This window comes from Eriocheir sinensis, chromosome 3 (genome assembly GCF_024679095.1).
Source record: "Eriocheir sinensis breed Jianghai 21 chromosome 3, ASM2467909v1, whole genome shotgun sequence".
NCBI lineage: Eukaryota > Metazoa > Arthropoda > Malacostraca > Decapoda > Varunidae > Eriocheir > Eriocheir sinensis.
Genome location: NC_066511.1, coordinates 27,411,620 through 27,432,961, shown reverse-complemented (window position 1 = coordinate 27,432,961; position 21,342 = coordinate 27,411,620). Strand labels below are relative to the sequence as shown.

Here is a 21,342-nt window from a genome sequence, read left to right as displayed (position 1 = left end):
CGGGGCTGGGGCGGAGGCCTGTGGGTGCATTAGCAGGTGTGCTTATGGGAACTGGGTGGGTGGGGGGAATCAAAGCCGAGGTCAGGTCACCGACCAGGAAGGTCAAGTAAGTAATTATCAGAAACACTTAATTATTTTCTGCAGGTGGCCGCAAGAAACTCGAATGACATTTGATTTTTTTTCTTTCTATATATTTATTTCATCATTCGCTTAGAATTAGATGATATTTGTTTTCAGCATACTGTAGCCAGTTCTTTCATGTGATAAATACTGCATATATCTTGGTTACTACAGACAACTGAGTTGTCAATGATGCTCTGTTCATATATATATATATATATATATATATATATATATATATATATATATATATATATATATATATATATATATATATATATATAACGTTTGTGGTTCATGAATGCTCTGCGTTTTCCGTTTAACATTTTTTCCTTGAAGTTCAATGTCGCGGCGTCAGAGGAATGACGCAGAACGCTGCCGGGGAAGAGAAAACGACGACTTTGATCTCTAGACCATGATTACAGCCGAGGAAATGATTGGCAAGTCTACGCGCGACACACTTTCTTCCTTTAGACCCGGGTCCATAATTATACACTATGTTACACATACCCGAAACAGGTAAGAATATATAGGAAGAAAATATTTTGGATTTGTTCTTATGTTAAAGTTTTCCCTACCACTTCACCTGGCTGGCAGCGTGGTGACTGGCCGCTGTGCTACACCCCCAACGGGCCTCGTGGGCAAAGAGGAAAAATACCTGCCCGGAGAAAACACCCCGAGACACGGAAACTTACTTTATATGTATTAAACACACACACACACACACACACACACACACACACACACACACACACACACCACGTTTTTGTCCTATTCTCTCGTTGAATTGCTATCATAAGTCCGCTCATGCTACCAGCGCAATGGGCTTACACGAAAAAAAAGGTGCGAAGTCGCATGGATCAAAAAAGAAAAAAAGTCAGACATGTGAACTTACCTACGTGACAAGCTGAATACGAGAATATTATTCTTGCGAGAATGCTAGCCAGTAGTTTGATTGAATACTCTTCTAGATAACGTGCGTGATTTGTTTTTCATTTGTGTGTGTGTGGTGGTGGTGGTGGTGGTGTGTGTGTGTGTGTGTACCCCCCGCACCGCACACTCCCCAGCGGCAGGGAAAGTGCGTGTCGGGTGCGGCGAGGCGTGCCTGGAGGCAGCATCCACCTGCCGCCGCGGGGAGGCCCGGCACGGGGCGGGCGCCAAGCACGACATGGTTGGCTGCCCCCACACCTCAGGCTGGGCGGCACACACACACACACACACACACAGCGTAGTGGATTTTTTTTCTTTTTTTTTCAGAAGTGAGAGATCCCGGGGTTTGTAGGCTGGGTTTTGGATTCCCAAAGTCTGTTGTTTCGGCACTCAGGGAAGGGAGAACCCACGGTCTGTCTAGACCAGTGGTTCTTAACCTGGTTTCGACCGACCCAGGGGTTCGGTGAGCCAGTATTAGGGGTTCGGCGAAAGTTCTCCGGAACACACTGCAATTTTGCAATTGAATTTTAAGCCAGTTTTTCTTTCATTTTTGTTTCAATTACAATGAGATTTACTTTTTGTATTATCCAAATATACTCGAATTTTAAAGCCATTTGTCTTCATTTTTGTATGATTTTTTTCTTCATATTCGAAGGGTTCGCCTATTGTGTGGAAGCTTTCGTTAGGGTTTGACGCCTCTGAAAAGGTTAAGATCCACTGGTCTGGACTCTAGGCCGTGGGAGAGCCCATCAGCACACTCAGTGAGTGCGGAAGGGATGAAACATGTCTGTTCAACGATCTACGCAGAAAAAAAAAAAATTAACGAGTAGTTTGCCTTCAAGGACAAATTTTCAGAATTCATCATGGAATTCTATAATTAGATAATTATACTAAGAATAACTGACTGTCATTGATATAATGACTGGTAATGTTCTTGGTGAATCTAAATTGACATTATTAGAAATACATTAAGTTAAATATGTAGCAAATTGTACGGCCCTCTTAGGACCGAGTGAGACGGGTGTCGGGCAAGTAAAAAGCTGGATACGACATGCAGTAATCCAAAACAGGTACCAACAAGTCCTACATGAATTGCTACAATAAATATTTGTAGTTGCTTTTGCTTCACTTGGAAACTCTTAAAAGATTATTATTAATGTTTATAACTGTATGCAGTGTGTCTCATTAGCCCATCTCCAAGGCAGGGCAAAGAAAACATCAGACGATAAAACGAACTTCAATTTTCGAGACTTGTAAAACAAATACAGAGTCACCAACTGTCAAAGTTTTAAGCGGACATCAAAATTAAAAACTTGATTACGGAATATGCGAGGTGAAACTCTCGCAAAAACAATTTGGAAAGCGTTCTTGAGCTCCCTCTGTTTACACATATGAGAAACTTGGAAGGCGCCAAAAGTGGTGTGAAAGATCAACAGTACTTGCATAAAGAAAAAAAAAAAGAACTTCAGCTTTAGAAAGACTTCCTATAACACTCTGAATGTGGCTATGCGGACGAAGAAATGAAAAGTGTCAACAGCTCAATGACGCGCCCTGCACCGAAAAAGGTAAATAAGTAAGTCAATTCCATTATCGTAAGCGGGCCACTGAAGAAGTCTGCGCGGAAAAACCTTTAGCTTGACGATAAGTGGCCGGAGAATCATATTTTTTATTTTCTTTATCTGATTAAATTCTGTCTTTTGTTTTAATTTTATTTTAAACATGAAGGAATGGAATATGTATAGAAAATATAATCCCAATAATAACTTTTCCAACAATTTCAGAGATCATAACAACATCTATCCTTCGTGAACGGTGGCCTCTAAACTAAACAACACAACCCGATCGATGCTAACTAACTGTCGACAGCTAAAAGCAAGATCTAAAAAAGGATTTATTTAGATCTTGTCTAAGAGGGAAACATGAAGAGGAGACGAGTAGAACTTTTCGTCACGTTTATAGTCCGATTCCCACGAGTGTGAGTTACTACTGCGTCTACGAGGGAGGAAGGAAAAGTGAGAGAAAGAGCACTCCTCTTCCCCTGGCCAGCTGCGGCCAGGGGAAGAGGAGTGCTAATGGTGGAGGAGCTCAGGAGGGCCGGGCAGGCGTGGGAGTTTCTCCAGACCACACCCGCCGGCAGTGCTCTCCCCGCTCCACTTTCCGCCTCACAGCCCCACTGACTCATATTGCCTACGCTGCAGATACCGAATTCATGCTATCAAGCGACGCCGCACCCCCCACCCCCCAATCGATAAAAGCCACAACCAACCAACAACAACAACAACAACAAAATTAATATAGTAACGAAACCAGTAATAGTAGTAGTAGTAGTAGTAGTAGTAGTAGTAGTAGTAGTAGTAGCAGCAGTAGTAGTAGTGTTCGTGACATTGCTATGTTTATCAAAAGCACTTCATCTCATTCCTATTTTCTTAACGATTTGTCTTTCGTGGCCTGGGTCTGCACTAATTATTGCCCCTAAATGTGTATTTCTCTACTCTCTTAAGTGTTTCATTCCCGATCGATTTTTGGTGTCCTGCCACCTCAGTATTACACGTTACCTTTGTGTTCTGCACCTTCATCTTCAGGCCCATGTGCACTCAGACTCTGGGAAGTTCCTATATCCTGTATACTAACATCTGACTGTTAACTCCAGTAACATTTTTGGTATGAGTCAAAACAGAGTATATAATACATTTCATATTTTTACTTATTACATAGAACAATAAAAAAAATAAAAAAAAAGAATAATGAAATTGATTATGTTTATTGTTGTGTGTCAATAGTATAATTTTACAATTATCATAAATATTAATAGTATTATTGCTCTTATTATTATGTATTCCACCGAAAACGATAACAACACAGCGGCTTTTGTCTGTATGTCGGGAAGCTTTTGCCTGAAGGGTCCTGAAGGGCTTTGGTTTGGGTGGTTTTCGACTGACATCGTTCAGCGGGCCCCTCTTTTCCATCCTGATGCTTTATTTACTGTTGTGACATCATAGGATATCCCGTTTTGTTCTTTGATGTCATTCTTCGCTATCAGATGCGGCTTTCCTCCCACACTGATTTCTCGTTACACACACACACACACACACACACACACACACACACACCACACACACACACGCACAACTTTTAGGGAAAATTCATGAATTTTTTTTTGTATATATTGAAACGGGGCAGCCGGATGGTTGCAAAAAAGAAATAAATAAATTTCAAAAACAAATGTATATTTTACGTAGAAAACATCCGTAGGGATATCCTTTAGAATATTTTTTTCATTATAGCAGGCTAAGAATGTCTTATCTTGTTTTAGGGAAAGTCCATGAAAAGCCTTTCGTATAAATTGCAACTTTCCAAATGAGAAAGTTCTATTTGCTTATACAATTTTCTTCATACTCTTTTTGTGATCTCTCGGCTTCGCCCTTTCCTTTACTACATGCACACAGGCGCTTCTTAGCACGCTATGAGGAAAATCATTCTAAAAGATTTCCTATACGGTTGTTTTTTAAATAAATTATACGGTTGTTTGATATTCCTTTCTTTCCTCTTTGTAGGCATCCAGCAACCCCTTGCCTTGGGTCGTCTCTGAGGGAGGTGAGAGGCAAGGTGAGAGGATGGGTTCCCCCTCGGCGCGCTAGGCCTATTATAAGCTTCCGCTCCCTCGCATTCCGCTGGCTGTCCAATCTCCACCCATTTTTAACACACCCAGGAAACATAACGGAGGGAACTTCCGACATTCAGTACAGCAGAACGCGAGGCCACGACGAAACCTTGCTACTCGGCTTGATTTAGTGTTATTTTGTATTTCAACACCGAGGAATCAGTACAGATGAAATTTCCTTCCTTCAATACAGCGGAAAAGGAACCACAGCAAAATATTACTCCTACCTTGATTTAGGAAGATTATTTAGACATAGTAAATAAGTACTACGATTGTAAGACCTCATCCGATATTTTTCCTTTCAGCTTCACTAATAAAGATATACAATGCAACGGAAAAAGATAAATGGTGTTTGCCTTTGATTTCGAAACGCAGGAATTAGACTGAGAACGCAAACACGAGGGAGAAAAAAACAACAGCAACTGCAAAGATAGAGAAAAACAGAGAAACAGCAAATGGACCGATAAAGCAAACAGAGTAAAAGAAAGTGTGTGTGTGTGTGTGTGTGTGTGTGTGTGTGTGTGTGTGTGTGTGTGTGTGTGTGTGAACCAAAACACCCCACAACATGCCATTTTAACAACAACAAAAGAGACAGAACAGAGGATCAAATAAACTATAGGAACTGCAAAGGTAATAAAACACAATAAGAAAAAAGTAAGAAAAAAGAGAAACAAAGAACACGGATGATAAAAAAAAAAAAATGGTTGGATAATGAAACAAACACAACATCGCTTTAGAATACGCGGCGAAGCAAGTTAATTAATGACGAGAGAGGAGGCGGAAAAGATTAAAGAAAGGGAGAGGCTGTGGAAGGAGAAGGAGTGGAACAAGGTGTGGTGGAATGGAGGAAAGAAAGGGAGCCAGGTGGGAGAGGTTCTAGGGTGGAAGGAGTGGACATTTAGTTGGGTTATATTTGCCGATTTACAACCCTCAAACTGGCTCCTCCACCCCTTTAACTGGTTTTATATAGAGTTATCGTTAAAATGGTTAATTATTGTTGTTTCTTGGCAATAGTTATGGGTCAGAAACCGGCAAAAACGATGATCTGAGTACGATAATCTGGCACCGTTGCTGTAAGGTGGAAATAAGGAAAAAGGGTGATGGCTTGGAGGAAGGACAGGATATTGGCAGCAGACGTGAAGCATCCTGGGTTGTTTTTTGTCTTTCTCTTTGCAGTTGTTGCTTTCCCCTTTGTGTTTGGGTTCTCACTCTACTTCCTGTGTTTCGAAATCAAATACAAACGCCAAATACCTTCGTTCCAGTGTATATATCTTAATTACTGAATCAGAAAGGAGAGAAAAAAAACTACCTTCCTCCATGATTGTTGGTGGTGGCGACTGGCAAACAGGTGCAACGGAGAATAAATTTAGAATATGATTTATGGAGGAAAAATGAGATCACCTTCATTCAAGCTGAAGGTTACGTAAATAGGAAAGAAATATGAAGCTTTAATTCACATTTTGCTTAGCCGTGTAGATTGTTGATGATATAGACTCATAGAGCATTTTTTTTCTTTTTCTGTTGAATATTTGTCACGTAGGAAGAAATATTAAAATTTACATCTCAGGAGAAAAAAGAAGATTGCAGATAATAGGAAAAACTTTTGCAGACATTTCTTTGTATTAGATTTCTTTTTTTTTTCTTTTTTTTTTTTTTACAGCAAGGGAGCAACTCGAAGGCAAACCACAAAAAAACAGGAACAAAAAATGCCCGCCAGACGCTGCTCCAACCAAAGAAAACAGAACGAGAGGCCAAGATAGAGGTCACATAGATGGGAAAATAAGCTTATATTCACATTTCAGGGAACAGCTCAGACTTTTGATGATGGTTTTCCTTTCTTTACTTTTGAATCTGTCACGTAGAAAGGAAGGAATGTTTAAATTTACATGAAAAAAATCACGAAGGCTGCAGATAATTAGAAAAGCTTTTTAGACAACGACTTTTATTTTCTCTTTATCTCGTTGGTGGTTGTTTAACTCCAGCAACGGCAAGGGAGGGCAAGAGGGAAGGGTTGGGGTGGGGGTGGGGGGGCAGACAGTGGGGTGTGCAGAGGGCCACAGGGTCCTGGCTGGCAGCCCCGCCGTCTTGGCCTGTGATTCACCTGTTGTATTTACTCCTCGTTCAGCGCGACTTTCTAAATGCAACACTGACAGCACTAACGACTCTTCTTCGCCTGCAGACGTGTATAGGTGTGATGGGCGGACATAGTGATACACTGTGACAAAGAGTGACATGCCATAGGATGGACATATAGAGTGCAGGGTGGCTAAGTACTCCTTACTGGATATCCCTCATGGTGAAATGCTGGTGGAATTATGGCTGGGTTCGCGTCCCCCACGCCGCTACAAGCTGACAATTTTCAGTCATCGCCGAGTGGCCTAAGCATATTTTTAAACATTTCTGCGCCCAAGATCACGTAATTTACTAGTCTTTCGTGGGAGTTTAGGGCATTTCCAGGGGTACTTTTATGACCCTGGTGGTAGTCTGAGCCACCTTCTGTACCGTGAACCTAAAAGAACACTCATTATAACTCGATTAACCTCCTTTTTTGGCCTCTGGAAATAGTTGGTGTGAGGGTGGGAGCATCTGACAATACCAACCTGAGACTACCTACATGCTGTCCTGAAGACCACCTATCACCCTGGACTTTAGATTATCTCTAAAAGATAATCAAAGATGAGCTCCGGGGGGCAGCATGAGGCAAGCAAGATGGTGACACTATAAACACTTGCCTGCACCATAGCGGGCTGGGGCCGACCACCACGCCCCACCAGGAATCTTCAACTTTACATAATATAAGACACAACCCCGACCCTCTCATCCTGTTCGCACTCGTCTCTTCTTGGCGTACCCACCCTAACTCGACAAAACTTTCCCTTCGGTGTGGTGGATTTGGAACTATTCATATAAGATACAACCCCAAATATCTCATCCTGTTCGCACTCGTCTCTTCTTGGCGTACCCACCCTGACTCGACAAAACTTTCCCTTCGGTGTGGTGGCTTTGGAACTATTCATATAAGATACAACCCCAAACCTTTCATCCTGTTCCCACTCGTTGTCTCCTGTCTCCTGGGTCCGCATACTCAGACGTTTTCGACTCTTTAATATTTCCAAATGCCACACAGGAACTATATAATTGGATTCTCACGAGTCTTTTTCACGTTCATGGTGCAGAAGCCTTGTCAGTTTATCACTAGGCTCACAAAACTACTCATGCAAATGCCCACAACTTCTACAAAAGCCTTATCAAACGTGGGTGTGGAGGCCTTGAAACGTTTGAGAATATGAGCCCTGACTCGGTATACTTGAAGGTATAAATGTGCATTCTTCTCCCTATTCCTGGTGCCATTAATTAAACAACCCTCACATCATCACTCACTTATTTTCGTCGTTTTCAGAATTACGTACATCTTTTTCTAATCCCTATGTTTTTTTTTTAATTAATTTGATAACATGTTCAGCTTCCAAAAATGTTGCTAATTACGACCCGGGGAAAGATTTTATTATTATTATTATTATTATTATTATTATTATTATTATTATTATTATTATTATTATTATCATCATCATTATCATCGTTGTACTTTCACTCATTCCACATCATTCCACATTTGCGCGATTTTGCTGACTTGATCCACTTTGCCACTCTAGACAAGACCTTTGCCGGCTTCCCCTTCCACCCTGTCTTTTTTTCCCTCGCCGCTTAGTGTCGCCTTCCATACAAAATGAGATAAGATCGGGTTCCAGAACACAAGAACACTTATACAGTCTGGCTCAGTGCGAACAGGAACCATTCAGTCCAAGCCTTATAGAAAAGAAGATCCACATAATTTGTGTAAAGAAACCTGCAAAAAATTATACTTAGTCCACTTGATGACAATGTTTTACCGTTATGGCAAAACCCCCGCCTTCCCCTCCCCAGCCCTTCCTGTTCGGTCATCGCTGGCTGTGTGGTCTTGCGTCACGCCCATTTAGCTACACATGTTTGGCACCTGAGGTCATTGTCACCAAGTTAACTATTTATAAAACGGATATGATTTTATTCCAGTAGACGCCATCACGCCAGTAAAATAATTTTGTTGTAAGATGCACAACTACTGTCTATCAGGACTGTAAAAGGTCTAAGTAATTACACATCAACCTTATGTTCTTATGTTCTTATGATACAGTTCTTGGTCACTTCAGCGAAAAGGATTTGGGTGTGCGTGTGAGCTCTGACCCTTGAACCTAAAAATCTGTTTTACCGCCAAAAACGACGCAAAGAGAGCCTTAGGTTTTACTTCTAGAAGCGTTAGTAACCGAAAGGCAGAAATTATACCCAAATTATTGTATCTGGCACTGTTTGGCCCACCTTGATTATGCTGGTCAGTTTTGTGGCCCGTGTTAGAGAAGAGACAGATTCCCCCAAATATGCACACGTAAGAATGACAAAGGAAAAATAAAATGTTATCAGATCTTCCAGAGAAAGAACGAATGGTTATAATAACACTATCACCACGCCTCACGTAAAATAAATGATGGTGCATAACGATTACCCCCGATTACCTTTCCCTTTCCCAATCCAATATCTACTTACTTTCCCCACCTTGCCCACCCCTCCCTCATCTCCGCCTCGCGTCGGCTCCCCGCTTCTCCTCATGCACCTTCGAGTATTTCAGTCTCATTGAAGTATATTAATGCTCACGGGGTTAAGATTTGGTTTCCATTTCTATCTCTTCTACTATGTAATTTTCTCTTCACTTTTTATTGGCATCAATCCTGACTTTCCCCCCCACTTTACTGCAGTTCATATCAATCTGCCTGCCAATCTGATTACCTATTTATTTATCTATCTATCTATATATCTATCTATCTATTTACCGATCTGTCTATCTATCCTCGTCCAGAACAGGTCGATGGTATGTAATGGTACATCATCGCATCGCATCGCAGCTGAGTGATATATAATGTGTGGACGTGACGGAAAGCCGGGAGAGAAGCACAAGTCTGGTGTGTCAAGACCTTGCTGTGTCGCCCTCTCGGCTGTGCCAAACTCCGCCCCTCACGGACCTGACAGCTACCGAGAATCAACAAATCCGTAAAACTCTGAGACAACTCTATCTCCGCCAGACACGAGGCGAAAGCATGCTGGAGGAGGTTCCTCCAAGCACTCGGCACGGGGAAATGCAGGCCTCGGCGTGAAGGTCAGAAAAGCATCCTCTCGCGGCAACTCGCTTGGCATGCACAAAATATAATTTGTTTACAAAACTATTTGTTAACAAAACTATTTGTTCATTCATTTTGAGCTATTTTTTATATATATGTATTTTTTTAAGTCTTCGCCTGTAGCGCCGGAAGGCTTTCTTCAGGGGCCTGGTGGTCGACCCAAGCCCGTCATGGTGCAGGCAATTTTTTTTATAGTGGCGCCATTTATGCTTGGCTCATGCTGCCCCCCGGAACTCATTCTTGATTCACTTGGACGGTTTCTTCTACAGTCCTGGTTGATGGGTGGTCTTCAGGACAACATGTGGGTAGTCTTAGGCCACTCGGCGGTGACTGAAAAATCCCAACTACAAATTAACAAGGGGAAAGAAAATAAACCCTGTAACGATTACACCGAGGTATGATAAAACTCGTGATTCCCAGAGTAAAAAAAAAAAAAAAAAGTTTCAGACACGTTCTTACGGCGCGTAGTGCATCCGTGGTGCAGTAAGCTTGTAACAGTGACAGTAGTGATAGTGGTAACTGTTTGTAGTAATGGTAGTAGCTGTTATTATTATTATTATTATTATTATTATTATTATTATTATTATTATTATTATTATTATTATTATTATTATTATTATTGGTGGTGGTGGTGGTGGTGGCGGTCGTAATTCGGTAAAATAATAATAGATATGACTTCTGAAAGTCGTGTTTGATAATAAAGTTTGTCTTAATGAGAACAGCAGAAACATAAGTCCGGCGATAGCCAGCAGCAGCCATGCAGGTATTGTTGGCGGCGCGCGTCACCGCCAAAACAAACCGCGCGTCGTTGGCTGAGGCGACCTTCCTGCCCCGGGGGACGGAGGAACAACAGCAGACCCGCCGCCCCTGCCTGGGAGTCTTTTGGACACATTGCGTGGCACCAGCCAACGACAACATGCAGGGAGCACGTAGGAGGGGGACATGAGAGGCCCCGCTGGTGGAAATAAATCTGAAAACATTCTATGGCTGCTGTTGTTTTACTTGTAATTTTCACCAAACAGTCGTGCACAGGATGAGATGTGGCGCGGCCCTGGGGAGGCGAGGGCCAGGGCAAGTGTGTGACGCCAACTTGGCACCCGCGGGGAGGCGCTCGAGACTTCCGTGTGCCGGATCTTGGCCCTCCCACGACACATCACTCCCGCCTGACGCTTGCCCCCATGGTGGCTAACATGCTAGACTCTGGTGTCTGCTGCTTGGCTAAATGAAGAGCCACACCTACGCAGTGGTGGTTACGTGTGAGAGGTTCTACTTCATCAATGGACTGGTCGGCTCTGAGTGATAAAAAAAACACCGTCTATTTCCGTCCGACACAAGTGGGAAATAGACTTGAAACTTGTTGGCAGCGTGAAGGACCCGCGTTGATAATTGTGGTTCTAGTCTCCATGAAACCCACAATGCCCTCGCCGACTATTACTAACACGAGGCCACCCAGACAGACAGACAGTCGCATGCCCGGCGTAATGAACGGCGTGGTCAAGGTCTTGGTATGCCAGACCTTCAGCGTGAGACAGACAAACTATGCAAGAGTCAGACTGTCACAAGTAAAACCCACCAGAAGCTAACACAATCAACATTATTACCTCCAGGCTGTTGCCTTACTAGAAGTGACTCTGGCATGATAAACCATTAAGTGTTAAAAGAGTACACGTTCATCACTTTTTAATGCTTTAAGAGAGACATGGGAACGAAACAATTATCACTTTGTTAATAGTGCCATCACACATGACTTTTTCTCGCCGCTGCAAAACCTTCTGGGTCCGCCCGAGAGAGAATTTGCGTCATGGGTCGTGTCGCTTTTTGCTCCTGAACCACCGACTACAACCATAGCACGGGCTGGGTGGTGATGGTGGCGGTGCCTTGTTGGCGGGGAGCCTTACCAGGGGGAGGGTGGAGAAGTATGCAGGTGGGGCGAACTTATGTCTCGAGTTTCAGCGTTTCAGCCCCTCTCCTCCCATCCCAACACACACACACACACACACACACACACACACACACACACACACACACACACACACCAGCGTACTTAGATGAGCCATAATTATTCCAAAATACGACAATCGGATAAGTTTTAGGAACATCGATTTATCTTTTCCACTCTTAAAAAAACAACTTGAGTACAGTTATTTGTGTAGGTACGATTTTTTTTTGTTAAGATACCGATAAATACAATACCGATAAATACAGTGTGTTGCGCTAAGTCGAGTACATCAGTCTGGTAACAGTGACACCCGCCCAGTGAATGCCCTGTAAAATACCTACGCTCCTTTCCTCCTCATAGTTCACTTCCCCCGAAAATATCTATCGAATACTTACTGTCTCATAACATTCTGGTCTCGTCCCATCTCTGCTGATCACCCTCACCTCCCCTTCCACACTCCCCTCTTCACAAAGGTAACTATAGCGAGGAATTTCGAGGCCCAAACGCTGGCGTAGCTACCCATCCATTTCCATTCGGGCTATGATCTTTATGACATAAGTAAACATATAAAGGAAAATAGAAATTGTACATATTTTTACGGTAAAGGCAAGAGGCTTTACAGAGACAGATAAAGAAAATATATCAACAAACTGCTCCCACAAAGTTGACATTAGTTGTCCCCCTAAATATAATGATTTCAGCTTCAAAGGTTTCTTAATAATATTCCACTCGTGAAGAGATATAAGTATGCATTTAAATCAACGGCAAGTGATTATACAACCGATAAAAAAGAGGTGAAGAAGTTTGATTTAATACAGTTACAAATCAAACTAAATATTATTATGTGAAAAAAGATTCCACGCATCATTTTGTTCTGCACGTCACCCTGACACGCCCGGTTATATAGATGAGCGTCCGTCTGGCTCCCCGCCGCCACTGTCCCCAATACACGTGATATATCGCCACGAAGAGATAAATACAGTCCAGCGACAGAATGAGAACAAGCAGTCGTGTGAGTGGCGGTGAAACGCAACCATCTAAGTTAGCCATTAGACTCGCAACGCTCCATAAATTCACATAAGGGGAAAAAATAGCACTGGCATGGGGCTTAGCAGTCATCTGAACAGCGGTGGAAGGAACCATTCTAATTATAAACTGATACTTAAGATTACGAATACACATAACATTACACTAAATCTCATCATTCTACTATATAGCTCGCTGTTAGTCTCTTGCTGATGTTTATGAAAGAAAGAAGTTTGAAGAGATACATTCTATACTCAACAAAGTAAACATTTACCAACAGTCTCCTCAGATAATGGATACACATAACATTATACAAGATCTCCTTCTACCATACAAGTATTATTAGTTTGTTGCAGTAGTTTACGATATAAGAAAATAGTACTGGCGTATATATAGATGTCGCTAAGCAAAGTCAACCTCTTCGCTTATAAGACACGCTTCGTTTTTCATCTCAAAAGACGATTTATCTCCTTGACGGCAGCCTGCACACCCGTCACCACACACACACACACACACACACACACACACACACCAATGTCTATGAAGCCCCCCCCCGAACATAGTAAAGATTTATTTCGCGAAAAACTGAGGGCCGATCACCATGCGGGGTTTCTGTGACCTGAACTTCTATCTATACAAATCTTGTTTATTATATTATGTATACTTCGATTTGTTCCGATAAATGTAGTGGCCTCGAAACAATTAAAGTATAGCTCGCCATGAACAAATGTGAAAAATGGTGAAAGATGACAACAAGAGGATATTATAGTTATGGAGAAATATCAGATCTTTACTGTTATATAATTTTATGTATACCTCGATATTCCCTGATTTATTTCACGGTTGACTGAGAGCAGATCGCCATATAGGCCTGTGTGACTTGTACTTTAATATGGCAACGCACAGAACCTCGATTTACTAAGATAACACGCTCACAGTACTAGTTAGTCAGCAGCGTGGAGTGTATGGCCCTGTTCTATGGGCGGCCTCGACTCGGCGGCGCAGCGGGCAGGCCAGGGCAGCACCACAAGGCCGTGCTTGCCAAGACCCACCGCTCCCCACGTGGTCCCTTCCTCAACGCTATTTTAGTCGAGATCTTACGGTGTGTGCCCCCCTTAGAGTCCCTATCGTTAATCATACACACACACACACACACACACACACACACACACACCAGGTGCAAGATACAAGCTTCGTAAATAAGAAGGAAAAGTGGGTGAGTGAGAGTGGAAAGCAATGCACAGTCCAAATACAAAACTTCAGACACAGTGGAAGAATATATGTTTTCTTGTATATATTTGTAGATATTTTAACAAATGGGGTTACAGCAGTGGAAGGGGCGAATGTGCACTGGGGATTAGAAAGAGGAGGGAGGGGAAGAGGCAGCAAGGGGGAAGTAAAGGAAGGGAGAGGGGAAGAGGGGGAAGGGGAGAGGTAAAGGAAGGGAGAGGGGAGAGAGGCTGTGCTATGTTGAGGTATGAGCGACTTTCCTCCTCCCCCTCCGTCAACACTTTTTTTCTTCTCTCTCTCTCTCTCTCTCTCTCTCTCTCTCTCTCGTACACTTCCTTACAGTTTTAGCTTCGTTACTCGTCTCCAGCTTAGTATAATATTTCCTCGGCTCAGTGACCAACCATTTTGCGTGCATGATCGATCTGGTCTGCGTGTTTGTTTCCCTACGAACTGCGTGAATGTACTAACGCCGAAACTATACGGGTTCTCAAGGTTTAATTTTGCTGCTGGTCTTTAGCTATAACTCCTTCGTCAGCTGCATGTATACGTGACAGATTAGTTGATCAGTGGATAGGCTTCTTTTTCCATAAATAAGAGGAGCATGAGCGAGTGGAGTCGAGGGAAAGAAATAGCTTTAACAACGTGTTCAAACTGGCTTACATTAGCTATAGGTGTGAAGGGTCATGCAGTTAACTAATAAGCGAGAATGTTTACATGTTAAATTATTGAATATCAACACGAAAAGGCGGCTTGATAAAAATGGATAAGCTTAGTTAATGATTCTGATTGTTCGCTGCCATGCTTCTGGGTACAGTAACGAATACAGATGGAAATGAAATTCAAGATCAGGTAAATAAATATTTTACAATACAGTCTGGAAGCTAAAGTATCTAAAAATTAAAGATTAAATCAGTATAAAAATTCTGGAGATCTAAGATAATACCAGTAACTTCAACTTCTGCAACTTCCCAACGATGTGGAGCAAAACATACAAAACGATAATAAAAAAGAAAAGAAAACGCAATTACGTGGATGTGTAATGCCAATGTACTTTACAAAAGTTCCGCTGCCTGAGAATTAGGTATATACTTGGGTAGGTCACCTAATGCCAATGTACAAAAGGATTCAGTTTCATGACAAGAACATTACTCTTCTTTACCTTCTTCCTTTTTCTTCGTAACTTCATGTCCTTAAACACTTGCACGCGACGAGGCTTAAGGACCAGCGTGCAAGAAAGACAAACTGGTTAGGGATGCCAATTATTGGGCTGTTATCTAAACACATATCTACGTAAATATCTAAACAGAAAGTAAAGGGACTTGTGAGTGCGCGGTGCGCCGCCCGGCTGTAATACTGCCGCTTACCGATTTGTGGTAGATGACTCGCTGGATCCATGAGGTGTCGGTGATCGTTCCTTGCACGCGGTGGGTGTAGGGCCGCGCCAGGGTGCCCATCTTGTTGATGACGGAGGCTGCCCGTGTCGACTTGGAGTTGATCAGCACTTTGAGGGCAGTGACCACGTTGAGAGCGTTGGCGTACATCGTCGCAGACTTCTTGCTGACCTTCCCCGGAGACTCCCCGCCGGCCTTTTGTTGCCTGATGGCGCGCGTAAGCGAGGCGTACCGAGGGTCGTTCTCGTCATCAAGAGCGATCATAAACTCATCCTGCGAATAATCCGGCACGTCGGCGTACACTGTCTCGGCGTTATCTTCGTTGTCATCTACGTAACGCAGCTCGTCCATGCTAATGGAGGCTGGCACAAGCGCCTGCTCGGTCTCCAGTGCCGCCTCCTCGTCCACTTCCTCCACTCGCCGCAAGTTCTTCGGTACATCATACGTCGATAAGAGTTTCGCTAGGATTTCCTTCTTTGACTTGTAGTCTGCTGCCGCGTCAGGGTCATACTTCATGGTGACGGCTTCCAGCTCCTGGGCCAGCTCCTCCACCAGCTGATTAAGTCTGGCACGATCATCGCGTTCGAGGTCGCCGTTTTGAATATTTCGCTGATCAGAGGACCGGGACGTCGGCGTTTTGGGGACACACTCACTTTTGTCCTCCGTTTCACTTTGCGACGTAGCTACTGCAGGATCCGAGGAGATCTTTGAACTAGAGAAGGACGGCACAGTGCTTGAAGCCGGGGACTCAGGACTAGAGACAGGTGCTGGCGAGGTCTTTAGGGTAGAGACTGAGGGTGCTGCGTAGCCTGGGTTGTGGATAGTGATGATGGCGGGAACTTTCGGGGTTATTTCTCCAACCCGAACTGTTACTTTGCCGTACTCTGACGACGCATTACTGTAGAAGGATTCTCGCCTCAGCAGGGCCTCCTCTCTGGGCGTCGGCGGCAAGGGGGTGTTGTATATGTGTTCCTTTTCCTTTGTTTGCGAAAATTCTTTTGGCAAACTTGCGGTATTCTTCTTAACTGTACTGTACAACGCCTCTCGCGGCAAAGTGTTGCTGCGAGACTCCCTTGGCTTGACTTTGCTGTAAATGGGCCCGTCTTTTTTGTCGGGGGTGGACGACTCTACCTGTGTTGGGGTGTATGCGGCGGGTGACGCGGCGGGGGAGGCGGGAGCGGCGGCAGTAAGGGGGGCAGCTGGGCCGTACACGGGCTCCGGCTTCACCACCCCGCTGGCCCCGCTACCGTGCCAGGTGTTCTTGACTGAGCTGGGCTCGATTGGCTGAAAACTAGTCTCTGACGTAAGTTTGGGCTTGATCTTGGCGTATATCGGTTCTTTGGATGGATCCATTTTTTTCTTGATCCTGCTGTACAGACTCTCTTTCTTGGGAGCAGTCTTTTTCTCTGTGATTTTCGTAGAAGTTTCTGATTCAGTGGGCTTTGTTTCCTCCATGGTTGTGGTCGTGGAATATGCGGTGACCGTTCGTTCTTCCGATGTAACATGTGTGAAAGCTGAACTTCTGGAGTTTATATTTTTATCTTCGGTTTTTGATGAGGATTTTCCATACTCTGAAGAATCGCATTTGAGACTACTAAACGCAGACTTACTTTGGGACTCTGAAATCACCGATGTAAAGGCAGATTTGTTTTGTTTTGCATTTTCTGCTAACCTTAGAGGTGACTGAAGAGAGCTACTGTCACATCTGCCATCCGACAGTGTCACGTCAGAGTCAGAGAAGTACCCTGAAGTCAAGCTTTCTGTTCTGCACGCGGAGGGAAGGTCTAACAGTCCACCTTGCGTCGTCCTTCGAGTGTCTTCAGTCTGCATCACCTCCTCAGCCGCCACAAGCGTCTCCTCACTTGTGCTTAGTCCTGGATCACACAGCGCCAACTTAGCACTCCCGGCCCTCGCCTCCGCCTCCTGCTGAGTGCCGTCTGTGGAAGTGGCGCTTTCCTCTACTGATGCATCAGTTTTCGGTCGCTCAGTTTTCATATTTTCACTCATTTCACTTATTTTTTCGACTTCTTTCATCACTTCCGACATAAGACTGTCTCCGTGTATTGTTGGGGTTGAACGCTTAAGGGGCTTATGGTCAACAGTGAGACGTGACGAATCTTCTACTTCTGGGGGACTTTGGGATTCTGATGCCGATGTAGGAATGTCCTCAACCGCCAGCCATTCTTCGGAAAGACTCTCGTCCATATCGACTTCGCAGTAGCTACTGGGACGGGATCTCGACTCTGCGCTGCTGCTTACTTCGAAGGCACTGCTGGGTCTGTCGTCCACCCTCGAGGTTCGGACAGACCCTGGAATGTCCCCCATTGAGGCTGGAACGTTCCCGAGCGGCTCACTCTTTCGCTGTTGAGACTTTGATCTTCGTGATGGCGAAAGCTTATCAACTGATATACTTAGGCGGTTTTTAATGTTTCTTAGCTTCTCCATTTTATGAGAGTTCCCTTCAGTAGGGATCTGCAGCTCATCCAGATGATAACAATGTTTTAACACCCACAGGCTTCCCTCCCGTCAATTGTGCGCGATCCGCCCGGTCTGGGTCCCTTATAGGTACGACTTGTAAAACCCTCCTGCAGCTTCAGGGCGAGAGCAAGTCACTTTCATACGTGAATTATTATCAACACATTGTTCATACACAACGATACATCCTCTGCACTTTTGATGCTTCTTTATGCAATCAATCAATTCAATTCACGAGGGGTAAGTGAGTAAGGAACTTCAAAGGTTGCAGGGAGTGAGCCCTCGGCTTCGAACCCCGCGTTGGCTTTCCTCCAGAGCTCAGCGGTCGCTGCACATTTGTATATATTTAGTGTTTAAGTAAATTGGTTTTAATCAAAGGATGTGAGAAAATCAAGAATAAATAAACTTTTTTTCGATGACTTTTTAATGATAGAAAACGAGGCAGTTTTTTTTTCTTTTTACCACAAAAGTAATTTAATTTTGAACACACCAAAGACACGCATACACAAGTGTTGCAGCGATGTAGCGCCCGTCTGAGGCTAGCAGGGGCGGCGGGGGCGACGGCTGACCCGTGCCTCCACTCACAGCTCTACTCGACAACTGAGTTCCTGGCGCGCGATGCCAGGCTCGATGTGCCAGGAGGGGAGAGGTGGGCCTTGAGGCGAGCCAAACCTGGCACGGCTGCCATTCCGCCTTATTTGTGGTATTAATTTAAGGGAACGAAGAAGTTAAGGGAGTGATAACTTGTCAGGGTGAAAGGATCTGAAGCCACGGGCGGGGCACGGAGGACGTGTTCTTCCTATGGGCGCCAAGGAGGCCGCCGCCGCCGCGTGAAGGACCCCTGCACGGCCGGGACATTCATCAGCCCACTTGCGGTAATGCACGGCACCAACTATTGCAGCTACATGAAAATGTTGTCATTTTATACCCCACTGTATAATTATTACATTTCTCACGGTAACAGTTCACTGCAATGACATGTGCTGCCTGTTCGGCGAGTGTGCCTTCGGATACAGAGAACCTAAGTCAAATCACTCGCATGACGCCCAGCTAACATGACACACAAAATGATTCATTCAAATGTAATCGGTAGGTAAACAAAAACCAATTAATGTGAATATTGGCCTGCGCTGAAATATAGCCCTTGACTTGGTAACTGTTCAGTTCCGTTTGCCCATCATTACTTAGGAAATATCTAATTCGATACACTGCGCCGTGAAAGTTTAACAGGGAACCACTTGGGCGTGCCACCTCACCCTTATCTCCTGTCTTCCGAAGCCCCAGCAGTAGCCACAGTGTTCCTCCCGATAAGCTTAGCACCACCCGAGCTGGGCCCCTCTCGACGTAACCCGACACAACCTTCGTCGAGGGAGGGGAGCTGTGCAGCGTCTCCTGCCGGTTGCGAGTTTGGTAACTGAGTAAAATCGCTTGTGAATTCGAAAACACGTAGCGCCTCTAACGTAAGCAGTACCCATCAACTAAAACATGAAGGCATTAATAGCTAAATAGTGCATAAAGTATCGTTAGGCAAAGGAAAGTTGCAATAAATTGAATTAAATTACAACGAGTTCCTCCTGGCCGAAACCCGGACTTTGAGCCTTCTCACATTAATCTCTATTCTGTTCCCTCATACTTTCTCTTTCTTGAATTTCAGTCCGCGCCTGGATGCTGCATGATATTGCTTGGTCATCCGTGGCGTGGTTGTTAGTACGTTTACCCAGGGACCCTGCGCTTACCTACGAGTTCGCCGGCCCAGGAAATCGGTGCGCAGCCCACCCTCCCTTTCGGGTCAGGTCAATCAATGGGTGTCTGAGGAAACCTGGGGAAAGTAAACTGTGGTAACTCGGATGATCCACTTGCCCGTGTCCCGGAGTGATGTTTTTTTCACCCAACACCGGCTACAAGGCCAATGGTGTGGGGATGAGCATCGAGGCCGCGCACAACTACAGCGTGTGCCGCCAACTTTACCTTGACCTTATACACACAGCTTTGATTTTTAAAAACTTTCCATCATCTGGCTGAAACTTAATTGTCATTCTATCACTTAACATATCTGTGCTGTTTTTCTCACCTAATTCTAGAAGCTATAATATTGTAACCATTTGAATTCCAAAGTGGATAGAATCTTGACCCACTCTCCCTTCGCTAAAATCCTCATCTTAGGAAATTTCAACTCACCAGTTTTGGCTTTCATCCGCTTTCACTGACCAATCTGGCAATCCTGCATTTATGCATTCCTAAATGATCTGGAGCAGTTGATTCAGCACCCTACACGTATCCCTGACTGCCTTGGAAACACGCCCGTAGACCTCTCCCTAACCTTTAATCATTCAGTTTATTCTGTTAAACTTTGACTCATCCGATCACAATCTTATTTCCGTATCGTCTCTGTACAGACACTGGAGCATCCGAGAAAGAGGTGCTCCTGGCATTATTCTTTAGTTCAGTAGGATGATTATGTGTATACCCAGAGCGGGGTGGGAATACGGGTTAGGGCGGAAGTTGGGAGTAGAGGGTATAGATTGGGGTAGAGGTTGCAAGAGAGTATTGCGAGTGGAGATATGTGTGTGTGTGTGTGTGTGTGTGTGTCGCCGAGCCTCTTCCTGATTCTCCTCTTCCGCCACACACACACACACACACACACACCTACTTTGAAAGGATAAATAGGCTACCCATATTCGAGTCGAGCCGGGTCGAGGCGGTTCGAACTCCATTTCCACCACGTGACTACTGGAAGGGCATCCGATCTTATGCCCCAAGAGTTTTATAAAGCGTTAACCCGACTCAAGGGAGATGGCAGTGAAGAACAAACTTTTATTATTCTGGGTCCATCTCGCCCACACGGTCAAACTATTAGATCACCGCTGTCTGACGTCTCTGTTCCGGTAATGGGAGAAGGAGGGGGTGGTGGGGAGGGAAGATTGGAGGATTGCAGACATGGCAGGGACGTGAGGTTATCAGACCAAGCTCAACGCCATTGTTTGTTATCTCATGTCATAGGATGATACGCAGGTAACTATTAATTAGCACTGGCAAGAACATTATTATTATATCATTATTAACACTACTACTACTACTACTACTACTACCACCATCACTGCTATTACAGGGGTCACTAGAACAGCTTGTATAGTTTATTTTCGAACTATACGAAGTCCAATCGATGGAATGGAATCAGTAATGTGTGGTATGCGAGTGGTACCGTCGGGGAGTTGTGTGAGGTGGGGGTAATGGGGGGGGGGGGATGAGGGAGGGAGAGAGGGAGCGTTACACTGTTTGTAACATTATTACCAAACAAAAGGATCACTGGTCTACCGGAAGTGCGTAAGTAGACAAGTTTCCCCATCCTCCCTCATCCCTCAC

The 21,342-nt window shown here is 44.3% G+C and overlaps 1 protein-coding gene across 3 annotated transcripts in view; it reads right to left on the bottom strand.

Moving 5' to 3' along the window:
- The window catches only part of LOC127007409 (uncharacterized), a 90,610-nt gene extending 71,695 nt beyond the window's left edge, over positions 1-18,915 (bottom strand). Inside the window, exon 1 of one of the 3 annotated variants that reach the window (XM_050878405.1) lies at positions 15,478-18,915. In XM_050878405.1, coding sequence (XP_050734362.1) covers positions 15,478-17,949 — 2,472 coding nt within the window. In that variant the 5' untranslated portion in view covers positions 17,950-18,915. The remainder of the gene's footprint in view (positions 1-15,477) is intronic. The other 2 variants (XM_050878387.1, XM_050878395.1) reach the window with 2 other exon arrangements.
- Between the last annotated feature and the right edge of the window lie 2,427 nt (positions 18,916-21,342).